Source organism: Poecilia latipinna, unplaced genomic scaffold, assembly GCF_001443285.1.
Source record: "Poecilia latipinna isolate Pla-1442-1.1 unplaced genomic scaffold, P_latipinna-1.0 Scaffold305, whole genome shotgun sequence".
Lineage (NCBI taxonomy): Eukaryota > Metazoa > Chordata > Actinopteri > Cyprinodontiformes > Poeciliidae > Poecilia > Poecilia latipinna.
In genome coordinates, this window is record NW_015112921.1 from 21,899 (window position 1) to 35,675 (window position 13,777).

Consider the following 13,777-nt stretch of genomic DNA (forward strand, 5'->3'; position numbering starts at 1 on the left):
TTCTATGAAAGGTTTCCAATATGGGTCTATAAAAACAAAAATAACTATTATTCTTGTACTTTTTTACTTAACACTTTCTAATCCATATTCCAATCATATTTTAGTTGTTGCTACTGTTTCAGATTAAACTTTATTTGTTCAGTTTGTCATGTATGAACGTTCAGGGCCTCATGGGAACCATTTTTTTCTAAGCTCTGGTTGGACCAACTGCGCCATCTAGAGTCCAGTGTTATCATTCACCTCTGAATAATTTATGGGTATATTTGAAATGGACTTATCAATAGTCATTCTCTAGAAAAGAAAATGACTTTATGATGGACAAAATAAACAGAGGTAAGAAAGTATGACATGTAAACCTGATATAATAATTTAAAATATGGATAACACCAACAGTTTTTCCAGTTTCATCCTCAAAATAACTTGTTTAATCTATTTCTCTGCGTCAAAACGTGATAACTTTTATAAAAAATTAAAATTAAAAATTATTTCTGGAGTATATTTTGTAAAACCTTTGGAGTTTTAAGTTTCACAGATAAACTGCTGCTCATTTTAGATTCCTATACGGTTAATTCTTTCACATGCACATTATTGTCACTTATTGTGATATTTGTGTGGTTCTACTTGCTTTGAATGCCAATCACTTTACTTTACTGCTGTCGCACAATGAAGAATATTTCTATTTTATCTCATTTCTCCATTTTTACAACGGCGTATTAGGGTCATTGTAGATTATGGGGGAATTTTTCTTTTGGTGTCAAAACTTTTAATACTTTTGCTTACATTTTTATTTAGAAAGCAGGACATCATATTTTTTTCTCAAAACTTGTAATGCTTGTACTCAAAGCTTCTCCTCGCGCTCAGAAACAGTCGCTGCTCGGAGCAAATCTTTGCTTGTAAAACTCTCTGCTCGCTTGTAGGGAACAAAAGACGTGAAATCTTTCAGACTGAAAATGTGCGCTCTTGGATTATGGCAGAAAATTTGCCCTTAGTAGATATGAAAAAAAAAGAAAATCCACCAAGGAACTAAGACATTTACAAGTTATTTTCTAGAACATTTATGAGATTAATTGAAAGATTTCTGAGCTTTTTGGGGGAAATTTACAACTCCTTTTCTTTTCTATCTACAAAGGCCCTAATTAGCTGTTTCTGCACTTATTAAAATTGGATATATTTTACTTACTTCAATGCATTACTGTCGTTTGACCACATCACATGTTCTGTCTGTTTGAAATCTTCCTGGCTTTAGTTTTAGCAACGCTGCATTGCTTTTACATTAAGCTGCAAACTTATATAGGTGTATGTTTATTTAGTCGGATGGACATTTTAATCCAGTTTCAACATGTGGTTTTCCTGGGTTCACATCTAGCATCAGCTGCTAGATGTGAATTTGGTTTCAAACGGGCTACGCCTTACCTTCATTCTTTTCCCTTACACCATAATTTTGCTCTCCTCTCTAACAGACATGCACAGGCAGACATTTTGAAAACATGTGATTAAAGCAGTGGAAACACTTCTGCTCCAACTGAAGTAGCTGCTTTGTTGCTGTTTCTTTTGTTCTGTTTCTGTCTAGCATATAGTGGCACTCAGGGTGTTCTCACATTTAGTATACTCCTTTACTTCTCTATGACGAATTAGTTTTCTAGCCAGGTTCTCTCTTTCTCTTATATATGTGATCAATTTTGACCCGTACATGAGAAAAGATGGCTTTAAGGACAGTTGTAGTCTACTGTATATACCAATTATGGGTATCCACATGTTTTTAATTGTGGTCTATTAAAAGACCAAGTGGGTTTTTTAACAGTTTGCATTTCTTGTGAATGTTCTCTGATTTGGTGTTTTTAAACAGTAGCTGTGTTTCCATTACAAATGTGCACAAAATTTTGTCTAATGCCAAAAGGACAAAATTTTGCAATTACGGTGTTTCCATAAAATAAGAAACACAATTAAAATCACATGTGAATAAGTTTGTTCATGCTAAAGTCATTAAAAATCATGGCCACCATTATCCTCCTGCCACTTCCTGTCGTTTTCTTTGTCCTTTCTGCCAATAATGGCATCCAGCTGTTGATCACGACTTGTGTGATGCCAAAAAAAATAAATAAAAAAATTTGATAGAGCCGAAAAAAAACACCTGACCTATTGCAAAAACTCAAAATTGCCTTGTTCCCATTAAGCAACTTATTTATTTTCACAATTCCAATTTTACGGTCTGTTGAACCTCAGCTTATGAACAACTGAAGAGATTTCTCTGCTAAAATCTGGTGAGCAGCAGCAACGACACCATTTTCCACCTCACCACATAACCTGATCTCTGGGAAGGATGATCCTAACGATACCTCAGGTGTCCTGAAATCCACCCAGTGATCGACCCTGATTGGTTCACCCAGAAACCTGCAGACACTCTGAACCAAGCCGTTTCTGTTCAGAAGGTTTCGATGGTTCTGTCTGGACAAAAACCACTCAGGTTTCCCTTCTAACAATAATAACACATGACACTGACGTAAAAACAAATAAAACTATCACTAATTTTGCTCCTCAAATATTACTTGGAGGGAAGCAAATCACATACAGCTACTTTAACACATGATAACCCTCTGTTGGTTTGGGTTTGCTCTCAGACGTCTGGTGCTCTGAATGATCAGGGATTAATTATGCTGCTTTTTCGTTGTGTTTTTTTAACTTTTGTTCTTCTTTTGGAGACTGTTTTAACCTGATAGCTGTGCTCAGGATGTTATTTCATTCTGTACTCCCACTCTATGTTCATAGAAATTATAAATGCCTTATGGTGACGTGGGGAAGATAAATCGTTTCATCTTACCAGGTTTTCAGTCTTCTTTCAACTGGATCAGATGTGACCTAAAAATGAGAAAAGATAGTTTCAGGTGGATGTATCAGTTTCTTCCCCAAGCTTCTTTGGTGATCTAAAACTCAAAATAGCTGTGAGATTTTACATCATCATTGAGAGTTCAGGGAGAGGCCTTTATTCAGAAGGACAATGGGTGTCCTGTGATTCTTTGCTGCCAATGATTCCTCGGAGGCATATAAGCACCATGACACACAGGCTCAGAGTCAGAGAAGATACTTGGTGTCAAGATGAAGGTACTTGTGCTTTTTGCTTTCGTCGTGCTGGGATGCAGCCTGGCCGCGGCTCGAAATGTGACCAAATGTGAACTGAGGCAGCAGCTGATGGTGGCGTTCAGCTCCCTACCGAAAAGTGTGACGGTGAACGGACTGACTGAAGATGCCTTCTTAGCCAAGGGTTGGTAGCTGATTTTCTCTTTAGATAAGAACAAATGATTGTAGGCAAAGTTAAATTATAATGGTGTTTGCTCATTGTTGAAAAAATGATTTGTGAAAACTGAACAGTCAGATCGATTACTGATTTCATTTTTAACTTTTCAGTGGTCTGCCACGCGGAGCAGCTTTCAGGCTTTAACACCAGTGCCGTGACTGATCTGAGCCGTGGGACGGGAAAAGAGAGTCAGGAGGATTCAACTAAGAGCGGATCATCTGAATCTAAGGAGAAGGACAAGAAAAAGTCAAAGGGCAAGGGCAAGTCCTCCGAAAGCAACGAGGACGATGTGGGTGTGACCCTTTACGGCCTTTTCCAACTCCCCGATGATTTGGTCTGCAGCAGCACCAACAGCGCCTCACTCAATTTGTGTGATATCAGCTGCAACAGTAAGCATACGGTTATTGTGTAACTAACCCACAAATCAACTGTTTATAGCTGACAAGCTGTCTGAACAGGTTGTTTAGGGGTCTGTCTTTGTGTTTCTGTGCAGATGTTGACATTTTTGTGCAAATTTGTTTAGTTTTGCATTATTTTTGCCTAAAACCGTCTCAGTGCTGGCCTACTTTGGTCAAATGGTGCCTAGGCAGTTGATTCTCCTGTTATTTTAAACTGACCAGCTTTACCAAACACAGCTTCCTTAGGGATATAAAACATCTCACTAAAACGTAAAAGTCACTTCAACACAGAAAAATACCGCTACATTTCTCTCTTGTATTTCTGACAAAAAGTTGCTTGCTAAATACAGTGACGAAGTTTATAAGTTAGCAACAGAACTTCTTTTGTCCTGACCCTGGCCACGCCCCTCACTGTATCTTGGCTCCGCCCACTTTTGTGTAATTTTTCAATTATTGTGTGGGGGCAGGGTTATCAACCTTTTTTTTACTGACAGGTTTCTATCTTTAAAGTTCTGTGCAAATTTTGACATTTTTGTGCAAATTTGTTGAGTTCATATTATTTTGCCTAGAAATGTCTTGTTTTGTCAAATGTAAGCTGTTTAAAACGGTAATGTTTTATGTCATGCAGGTCTGAATTCAGGTCTAAAACCATCTCAAACATAAAACAGCACAAAAAAAGTTTAGATTTGCCACTTGTTGGTTTTTTTTTTTTTAAAGTCACTACAAAGTTCATAGCAATAGTACCACAAAGCCCCTCCGCTCATCCCCACTTGGCCACGCTCCTCCGCGTATATTGGCTCCGCCCACTTTTCAGGAATTTTCTGGGGCAGGGTTAGAGTTACACTTTAAGCTACTCATTGCTTAGCTGTGGCATGTAGAGTGATATGAGGACTGTTAAAACTTTTTACTGTTTTTCTCAAGTTCTTTTGTTCTGTCATCTGAAACAGGAAATACTGTTTTTGTGTTTTTTTTTTCCTTAGAACTAACTGATGACGACATCTCTGATGACATCAACTGTGTGGTGAAGGTCATCAACGAGCTTGTGTAAGTTTTTATTTGTTTTTTTTATTTTAAATTTGTATGTTGTACCATCAAGTTCCTGATGGTAAACTGGGTGTTTTTAAATATTTCCATGATGGTGGTTGAGTTATATGAAGTATAACAAAAAAGTGTTTGACCCCTTACAGATTTCTTCTGGGTTTTTTTTTTTGTTTTTTTGCCACACCTACGTGTTCATATCATCAAAGAAATCGTGATTTTTCCACTGGATTGCATATTGTTGGGATGGATGATCTAAAATATTAAATTGTGATAACAAAAGCAAAAAACAGAAGAAATCTGTCGGGGAATAAACAGATTCCCCCAAGAAAACTAAACCATGTTAAAATTAAGTAAGTCAAGGTAGAATCATTACAAAATGACAAACATATTTTGTTATTTTGGTTGTTTTTTTATTTTACATTCTTCAACAGAACAAAAAACTTCATGGCGAAGAACTCAAAGGAGCTTTGGGAAGTGTAAGTCTAATTTACAGAAATGTTTTACTGTTGTTAGTTTTTTTGTATTTTTGTGACAGCTTGATTAACAAATGGCAAAATGTTCTTTACTGAGCGATCCCCTCTGTTTGTTTGCAGTGTCAAGAAACTTGTGGGTGGCAACTGCAACAATTTGGACCAGTACTTCAGTGGTTGCTGAGAAACTTTGTTTCACCCTTAATCTCAATAGAATGATCGGTCTTCCTTTACCAAACTATTGAGAATTATGAATGAATAAAAAATATGAAGCATGTGCCATGTGTTGTGTTTATGAAAAGAAAGTTTATGTTTCAATCAGTTTTGCAAAGTAAAAGCAATTACTGAGGGTAGGGATTTCCAAAGTGAGACCCAGGGGCCATTTTCAGCCTTCCCAATGATTCTTTACACAATTCACAAATCGTATCCATTTGGTTTGCCAACTCAGATGGTTGTTACAGACGAAGATTTAATTTTTACTGATAAGAGGCCTTAAAAAAACCCTTAAAAATAGAAAATATAAACAATTTTTTGCAGGTAAACCTGTGAGATGTTTTTTTTTATTGTGGATCTACAGAGATTCCTCATCTACTTTGCTTGTTTTATTAAAATATTGTGACCCAGAAGATTGAAAACAAATCTGGCTTCCATCAGCCCAATCAAGATATTGCTTTATTTCTCTTTAGGCCAGTGTTTCTCAAACTTTTTCAGGCTGAGGACCACTTAACCCATTTAACAAACAGTCATGGACCACCTAACCTGAAATTGCCCCACGATAATACATGTTCATATATAATGCAACCTATGACAATATAAATCTTTAACTCACTCAAGTGTTATGTGCATTCATAACAATTAGGACTACTTGTGATTTAGAATGAAAGAAAAGTAGACTTGAGTTGCGTTAACAGAAACAAAAAAGCACCATTAAATATAAAAATAATCCACCCATTTCTATCAGTTGTATTTATTTAATTTAATCATTTATTTAATTAAATAAAAATAACAATAGCTGTAGACATGTAAGCAGAGCATCATAGGCAATAAAAAACAAATAACAGTTCTCACTAACCAAGACGAGTCCAACCGCTGACCGCATAAAGCCATTGAAGGAATCCAGTCGCTAAGCTGTGAACGACACATCAACAATCAGCAGCTATGATTTAGCTTCTTGTGATCATATAATAGTCCTGGAGTTGTTTTCTTTCCACCGGTATCTGCAGCTTTTCTTTTGAGTAACTTGGTTTTACGCCAGTTTTTCATCAGTATTTTTAACATAATCCTTTGCTAAGCTAGCTGCAGCGTTGCACTTTAAGCTGACGTCACGGCAAATAAACGGTCGTTTGCGTGAAGTACCTCGCGGACCACTAAGGGGTGACCGCGGACCACCAGAGGTCCGGCAACCACAGTTTGAGAAAGACTGCTTTAGACCATTTTGAAGCATTTATGTTTTACATTTTAATGTTGTACCTCAAGGAATAGGAATTATTGCATTGGACAATTTTGCATGTATGAATGCAATTCTCTAAGCTGTTGAGCAACACGTTACAGTAATTTTGAGGCACTGTGTTCTGCATTTTAGTTTATTTGTTACATAATCAATGTCACATATTGTTTATGTGAGGATTTATTTGCATACAGTAAAACTTAGCAAGAATAAGAGGATTGTATTCCAAATGTTTGTGATTTCTGTCCCGTCATGGCTGAACTGATAAGAAAATTATTTTTATTATTTCCCACACAAAAAGGCAGATCACTGCAGAGATCGGAACGGAATAAACATTTTTTATTCCTTTGAGATTAGAGCTCATGAAATATCCATATAAACATTCTCACACAATCCATATTTACACATTTAGAAAAACATCTTGATCTGGTAGGATGAGCATCTCTTGCTTGTCTGTAACTTTGTCTGTTTCTTTTGTTTTCCAGTATGCAACAAATTTCGCTGACCATTTTTCTGATACTACAAAAGCTACATTTAATATTGAACATGTAGCCTTAAGCAGCTCTAAATCCAAAATCTGGAGCAAAACAGATAAATACTCTCCAGAACCTTAGTGACTGATTATACATATTGTTATAAAATCATTTTCTTAAGTAGTGGAGTTGAAGTTGCAGTTTGTAACTTTTTACACAAATTTTATTTTTCCATTTTTGTTGAAACTGTCACGATTTTGTGACAGTTTGATACGAGACAGATAATCTGTGAAAAAATCAGGCTCCTCCACCTTCTCCCTGAGCTAACTAAAAAGAACTAATCAGACAGGAGGCGGATCTTAGCGCTGTCAATCATTTTCAATGTGACGCTGCTCGCAACTCTTTTTTTCCCCACTGCCCCCCTATTGGTGAAGCTAAGAGCTAACAAATGCCAGGGGTTGTTAGTATGGCCACTGTTTTTCTGTAACTATAAATTGTTTCTTCTCCATTAGCACATTTAGCAGCATGTTCATGAGATTGATTAACAGCTCTAAGACCCGCCTGCTGGCTCTGATTGGTTGTTTTTCCACTCCTTCATACAAAAATAGCAGCTCAAGTAGGAGGAGAAACAACCAATCAGTGCCAGGAGGAGTGTCAAAGTGCTGTCAATCACAATCTCATGTGGGGCTGCTCATCCTCCCCCATTGCAGCTAGCATAACTTGTTGTGAATGCTAAATCTAGTTAGCATGGCAGCTGATGATGGCAGATAAACAGTTTTCCTGTAACGGTGAGTTGTTTCTCTGTCATTAGCACATTTAGCAGCACGTTCATGAGGATGATTGACATGTCTAAGACCCGCCTCCTGGCTCTGATTGGATAGTTTTCCATTTCTCCAGACAGCAGTAGCAGCTTGGGGAAGAGAAGGAGATACATTTTTTCACAGATAATCTGTCTCATAACAAACTGTCACAACATGGTGACAGATTTAACAAATGCGTCAAAATTATATTTTTTAAATAAAATAAAAGTGCATGAGGTGCAGCTTTAAGAGCTCATCACACAGTCTGGATGTTATGTTTCAGCTCAGGGCCCAGCATGGCCTCCAGGTTTTCTATCTTCATCGCCTCTACATCTCTGGAGCTGGACAGGCTGGCGGCCCGGGTGATTTTGGTGAGCGTTTCCTTGTACGGCGGCGGCAGGTAAACCATGACGAAGACGCCTTCCGATCCGTCAGAACTGGTGCTGGTGTGGCGCTCGGCGTTCCTGGTCAGGGAGGCTAGAAACTCTGCGTTGGCGTCTGCGTCCTGGACGTCCAGGGCGATTATGTTGGCCAGGCTAAGTTTGTGGCGGAACCAGCGTTGATAGACCAGACCAGCCAGGAGAGCCAGCAGGAAAACTGAGACGATCGGGAGACAAATGTACAACGCCAGCTCTGAGCCTCTGTCCTCTTCTAACCCCACATCAGGCCAGGTGTTGATCTGAAGATCAGCAAGAAAGATTAAGATTTTAAAAACTTGATTTTCTTACATTATCAGGTATAGAGAGAATGGTATCTGCAAAGTAATACATGAAAACAAGTAATAATTTCACTGAATTTCTGCTTTTAAAACCTGAACAAAATGATTAGAACCCAGATTAGAGTACCCAGAAATATTACTCGAGTAAAAGTAGCTCTGCTTCAACATATTTTTACACAGGTAGAAGTAAAAAGTAGTCATTCAAGAAGTTCCTCAAGTAAGAGTAAAAAAGTATTTGGTAAAAAGTCCAGTCAAGTACTGAGTAACTGATTATCAATAATTTTACATTTAAAATGTACATAATCAGATTAACCGAAATATAAAGTTAAGTGAAAATTTTGGTACTTTAAGGATGAAAATGACAAAAATTGATATAACAAATAAATAACAAATTTAGGCAAAAGAAAATATTTCCAAACCAGTTTCTTTAGATTAAAAACTTATGAAACTTTAACAAAAACGTCTACTTTTTACTTTTACTTGAGTAAAATATGTTGAAGTAGTGGTACTCTTACTTGAGTATAATTTTGGCTACTCTACCCACCTCTGCTCGTAAGTTAGTTTTATGTAATTTCAAGTGTACAAAGATACTTAAACTAGAAACTAGACTAAAAATACTTGGTAATATCTTGTGTTTTTGCAGTGAACTTTAAAATGCTACTCTGTATTGTTGTTATAATAATTATTCAGTTATGATGTAACGTCACACACCTGCTGCTCCTGTGTTGGAAGCCGACCTGTCTTCCAGCCGTCCAGCCCATCGCCTGCTGGTCCAAACCTCATCCAGCTGCTGTCCAGCAGCGTCCGGGTCATGGTCAGCTGCTGCTGGAGTGGATGAATGATGGATGGATGGATGCAGAGGGGCCGTTTGCAGCAGCAGAATATGTGTCTGCAGAGAAAGCTGCACTGAGTTAAGGATGAGATGAGCGTGTTTCTGTCCAGCTGTGGTGGGAGGGGCCAGAGGTTAAGCAGCTGCTCACATGCTTACACATGCAGCGGAGGAACTGCCCAGTGATGGGATTATCTTTGTTTTGTCTGCCCTTCATCACAGTAACTGGAAAGCCTGGTGAGAGAAAAGGGAGTGGCTTGTCTTAAACCTCAGTCACGTGGAGTAAACGATAGTAAAATGACACAATAGTAACCTCGAGACCTCCGCAGCATGTGTGTTTTACAGACACATCGTGGTAAGGAAAGTCTCCCAAACGTCTGAGCGAGAAATTGGTCTGAAGCAACGTTTCACGACAAAACAATGAACAACTCGGTGCGTTTTGAGTTATTCACAGATTCTGAAAGAGTCTAACCTTTCCATTGACGTCAAACACATGGAAATAAAAAAACAGTTAATTTGTTAACATTTTAAGTCTATTTGTAACCAGACTTGACTTGCTTTGGAAGAAATAAAAATCCTCTTCTGCACCATTACATATAAAAGTTATCCACCTAGTTCTATAAGTTGTATTTATTTCCTGATTAAACCATTTTAAATTAAAAATAACAATAGCTGTTGTCGTGCAAGCAGAGCATTTTTAGTAAGAAAAGTCATAAAAAGCAAAGAACGGTTCTTACTAACTGAGACTTGAGTCCTACCGTTCAGGAGCCGTTCAAAAGAATCAAATCGCTAGTGAATGTTTTTGATGAGGCAATAACATAAATTGATGCAAAGCTAAAAAAAAAAAAAAAGTTGATTTTACATAATATTGTCTCTTTAAATACAGAATAAAAGTGAGAAAAAAAATCCAAAAGTCATTGTTTCTTTAAATATTTTGTAGCATTGTGTGTTGGTTTATAAAGGCCAAAAGCAAACACTGTTTGGAGAAGTCATGGCATGGAAATGTTTGGAAAACCCTGAGCTAGAGAACAAGGACATATAAAAACAAGATAAATATTTTCTTCTCCGTGTGGGAATAAAATCAAATAGCGTCAGGAAAGCAGTGGAAAGATAAATCACATCTCTTAAATGTGTCACCTGAAGGCAAATTTTTCATAAAGAAAACAAAATGGGGTCTAAAATGCAGCTTTGCGGGACTCCACAAGTAATGAATTCTGACCAGAATCGTCTTGTTGATAATCAGAACCCAAAACACAATGGAAACATGGTTTAAGCATCATTTAGGTGTTTAAAGCCAAACTGAAGCATTTTATTAATGCATTTGTCCTAAAAAAAAATGTCACAAGGTCCTTTAGTTGCAGGTCAAACCCTTTTGCTCAACCTTTTCAGATTTATTTATTTTTTTGATTGAGATTCTGACGTCCACCACTAGACGGCGATAGTGCACAACAGACGTTTGAAAGGCTCCACCCGTGACGTCAGTCAAGGTGTTTTACAGGTTAATGAGCCATCAGTCTTTTTACTACACACGCCTGAGAACTAGTCGGAACTCAGACTCATTTCTGCTGACGGGACGTTTGACAGGAAATCGACTTAAAAATAGCTCCGATGTGAAATCACGGAATTGTTGAGGCTTTTGATCCTTTTTGCCAAATGGAAGCTGAGGTTTAATTCGTTTAGTTCTGGCAGCCAGTCGCTGAGGAGGAAGTCCAACCTGACGGTCAATCAGAACCCTTCAAAGGCCTCAGCCATGCTGAAGAATGGTGCGTTCACGGCCCTGATTCTCATCATCTGCGGCCATTTTTCTGACGCCGGTAAGAAGATTTCCTTGACCGTTTTTAAAAATGGATTATGAGAAATATAGAACGTGACTGTAATATATCTAATATTAGAGGAAAATATTGTAAAGATGTACCATAAAACAACTGACATACACGAACTGATAAGGAAATGATTGTTTCTTTGCTGTTTTAATATCTCGTTTCTATTTCAAAGTGGTTGATAAAATGCACCAAAGGAAAATCCCGAATGAAAAACTGAATATCCATTGAAAACTTAGCCATCAAATTAACTTATTTAATTTTTTTTAACAAAATAAGTGGATTTCTGGTCTTTCGTTCTGAAGAAATGACAAAATATAAATAACACAAATTAACTTGATTAAGGTATTTAAAGTAAAATCTGAAAACTTTACGGAAAACCGAGAAAATCATTTTTTTTAATGTTGAGGTAAATGTCTCATCTGTTCAGTTGAAGAAGCTGTGAATCAAAACCTTTTTGTTGTGCAAGGCTGTAAAGTGGCCATTGTGTGAGATGTTGTCACCTGAAAGTAATCAGGGCTGACCTGTTTGACATAAGGTGTGGAAATACCTTTTAGTTCTTTTTATGTTAACTCTTACCCAACCTGCTTGAATGCAGCTACGCTACAAATTGTACTTTTCCACCGGTTAGATTGGGGAAATCTGCTTAAGTACTTTAAATTTGATATCAACTTAGTTATAATTTAATTCACAATAAATCTGCTTTTTTTTTGGTTTGTTTTTTACTTCCCTAAAACTGGAGTATGTAGCTTTTGTAAATAAGTTTTGGTAAATAATAAATAAATTATTTTTACACATTTGTTGAAACTGTCACCATTTTGTCACAGTATAATCTGGGAAAAAAGTGAGCTCTTCTTCCTTCTCCCAGTTCTAACTAGAAACAAGTAATCAGAGCCAGGAGTAGGTCTGTAGCGATACACTAATCTCACAATACAATATTCTGCTCACAATACGATGTATATCACGATATTCAGCAAACAATTTGATACGATTTGATACATTTTTAAGGTTTCCTGAAAGGCTTTGGTGGGGCAGAGTGATTTTGGCGACATTGTGTGACTGTTCCATAGACTTGGATTGAATTAATTGAACTGATGATAATACTGGTGTAATAAATGTTGTTTTTGTTACACGTTTGCTTTGTTTAAATGTTAATTGTGTAGCTTTGTGTATTTGGTTATGCAGGAAAGGAACCTTTTTCGTCTTATTCGCTTAGATAATGTAGTTTATTTCATTTCATTATTTAATTAATTGTAACTGGTTGTTTCATTACATGTCATTTCTAATGTACATGTCCATCTGGGAAAAAATGTCATGTGTGATAGCTGTCATTTAATTCATGTGGATTTAACATAAAACTCAAAGTAGGATTTAATGTATCGACACTCACGGATGAAAAATTTATACTTTCTGAGGAAAAAAAAAATATCAATAAATATAGATAGAATTGATCAAATTACACAGCCCTGGCCAGGAGGCGGGTTTTATCGCTGTCAATCACAATCTTATGTGGCGCCGCTCATTCTCTCTCCTTTACTCTGTTGTGTAGCAGCATGTTGTGAATGCTAAGGCTAGTTAGCATGGCCGCTGATGACGGCAGATAAACAGTTTTTACTGTAACGGAAAGTTGTTTCTCCACCATTGGAACATTTAGCAGTGAGAACATGAGGTTGATTGACAGCACTAAGACCCTCCTCTTTGCTCTGATTGGTTGTTTTTGCTGCATTTGAGCGGTGCATTTCTTCAGATGGCAATAGCAGCTCAGGGAGGAAGTGGAGGAGATTGATATTTTCACAGACTATCTTTCTCACAGCAAACAGTAACGACATAGTGACAAAAATAAAATAAAAAATATATATATATTATATATATTTTTTATTTTTATTTTTTTTTCTTTAATAAAAGTTCTAAGCAATATCCTGAGCTTGAAATATCTCACGGTTCAATCCGTCATCCAAAACTAGAACGGATGTGGACCAACAACACACCCAACAAGAAACGACCATCGAAAGCGACTTAGTGGGCAGGGCGAGTATCCAGAGCAGAGAAGCTGTTCAAAGCTGAAAATGGCTCAGCAGGGAAAAAACAATATTTGTTGTGCTCGCTCACTGAAGAGCGATTAAAGAAAGCCTCTGTTGAAAGATGAGCGGACATGAAGGGAACAAAGCAGAATGTGGCAGAAGAGGCTCCGGTTACATGAGACCAAACCGATGAGTTTGACCAGCATTCAAAACGGTTTGAGAGGAGAAAAAGCCCTGAACAACCCAGAGGTGAAGCATAGTAATAGATAAAACATTGGGAAAATAAAACCCATTATTTTTTAAATCAAATATACTGAAATTCTGGGACTTTGTAAAAGTCAAAACTGTAAAACCATCAATTTTCTCCCAATATTCAGAAAATGTTTTGTGACACAGAGGGGGGGGGGGGGGGGGGGGGTGTTGTTTTTAGTTTGGAGAAAAAAAAAAAAGGGGGGGGGGGGAAGTTGA

The 13,777-nt window shown here is 37.3% G+C and overlaps 2 protein-coding genes across 2 annotated transcripts in view; both read left to right on the plus strand.

Annotated features, from left to right (window-relative positions):
• The first annotated feature begins 3,062 nt into the window (after positions 1–3,062).
• On the plus strand, positions 3,063–5,478 carry LOC106948730 (lysozyme C, milk isozyme-like). Its single transcript, XM_015034570.1, has 5 exons — positions 3,063–3,259; positions 3,403–3,681; positions 4,671–4,734; positions 5,163–5,207; positions 5,325–5,478. Exons 1-5 carry the CDS (start codon positions 3,094–3,096, stop codon positions 5,383–5,385), a joined length of 615 nt encoding a protein of 204 aa, XP_014890056.1. The 5' UTR covers positions 3,063–3,093; the 3' UTR covers positions 5,386–5,478.
• Positions 5,479–10,944: 5,466 nt separating this feature from the next.
• ifngr1 (interferon gamma receptor 1) overlaps positions 10,945–13,777 on the plus strand; it is an 18,429-nt gene continuing 15,596 nt past the window's right edge. Inside the window, exon 1 of the mRNA NM_001361167.1 lies at positions 10,945–11,282. Coding sequence (NP_001348096.1) covers positions 11,219–11,282 — 64 coding nt within the window. The 5' untranslated portion in view covers positions 10,945–11,218. The remainder of the gene's footprint in view (positions 11,283–13,777) is intronic.

Bases quoted from the DNA above. Each gene is read 5' to 3' on its own strand.
- LOC106948730 (XM_015034570.1), top strand. From the start codon at position 3,094: ATGAAGGTACTTGTGCTTTTTGCTTTCGTCGTGCTGGGATGCAGCCTG. The intron at 3,260-3,402 runs GTTGGTAGCTGA...TTAACTTTTCAG, and splicing joins AGATGCCTTCTTAGCCAAGG to TGGTCTGCCACGCGGAGCAG. The intron at 5,208-5,324 runs GTAAGTCTAATT...GTTTGTTTGCAG, and splicing joins TCAAAGGAGCTTTGGGAAGT to TGTCAAGAAACTTGTGGGTG.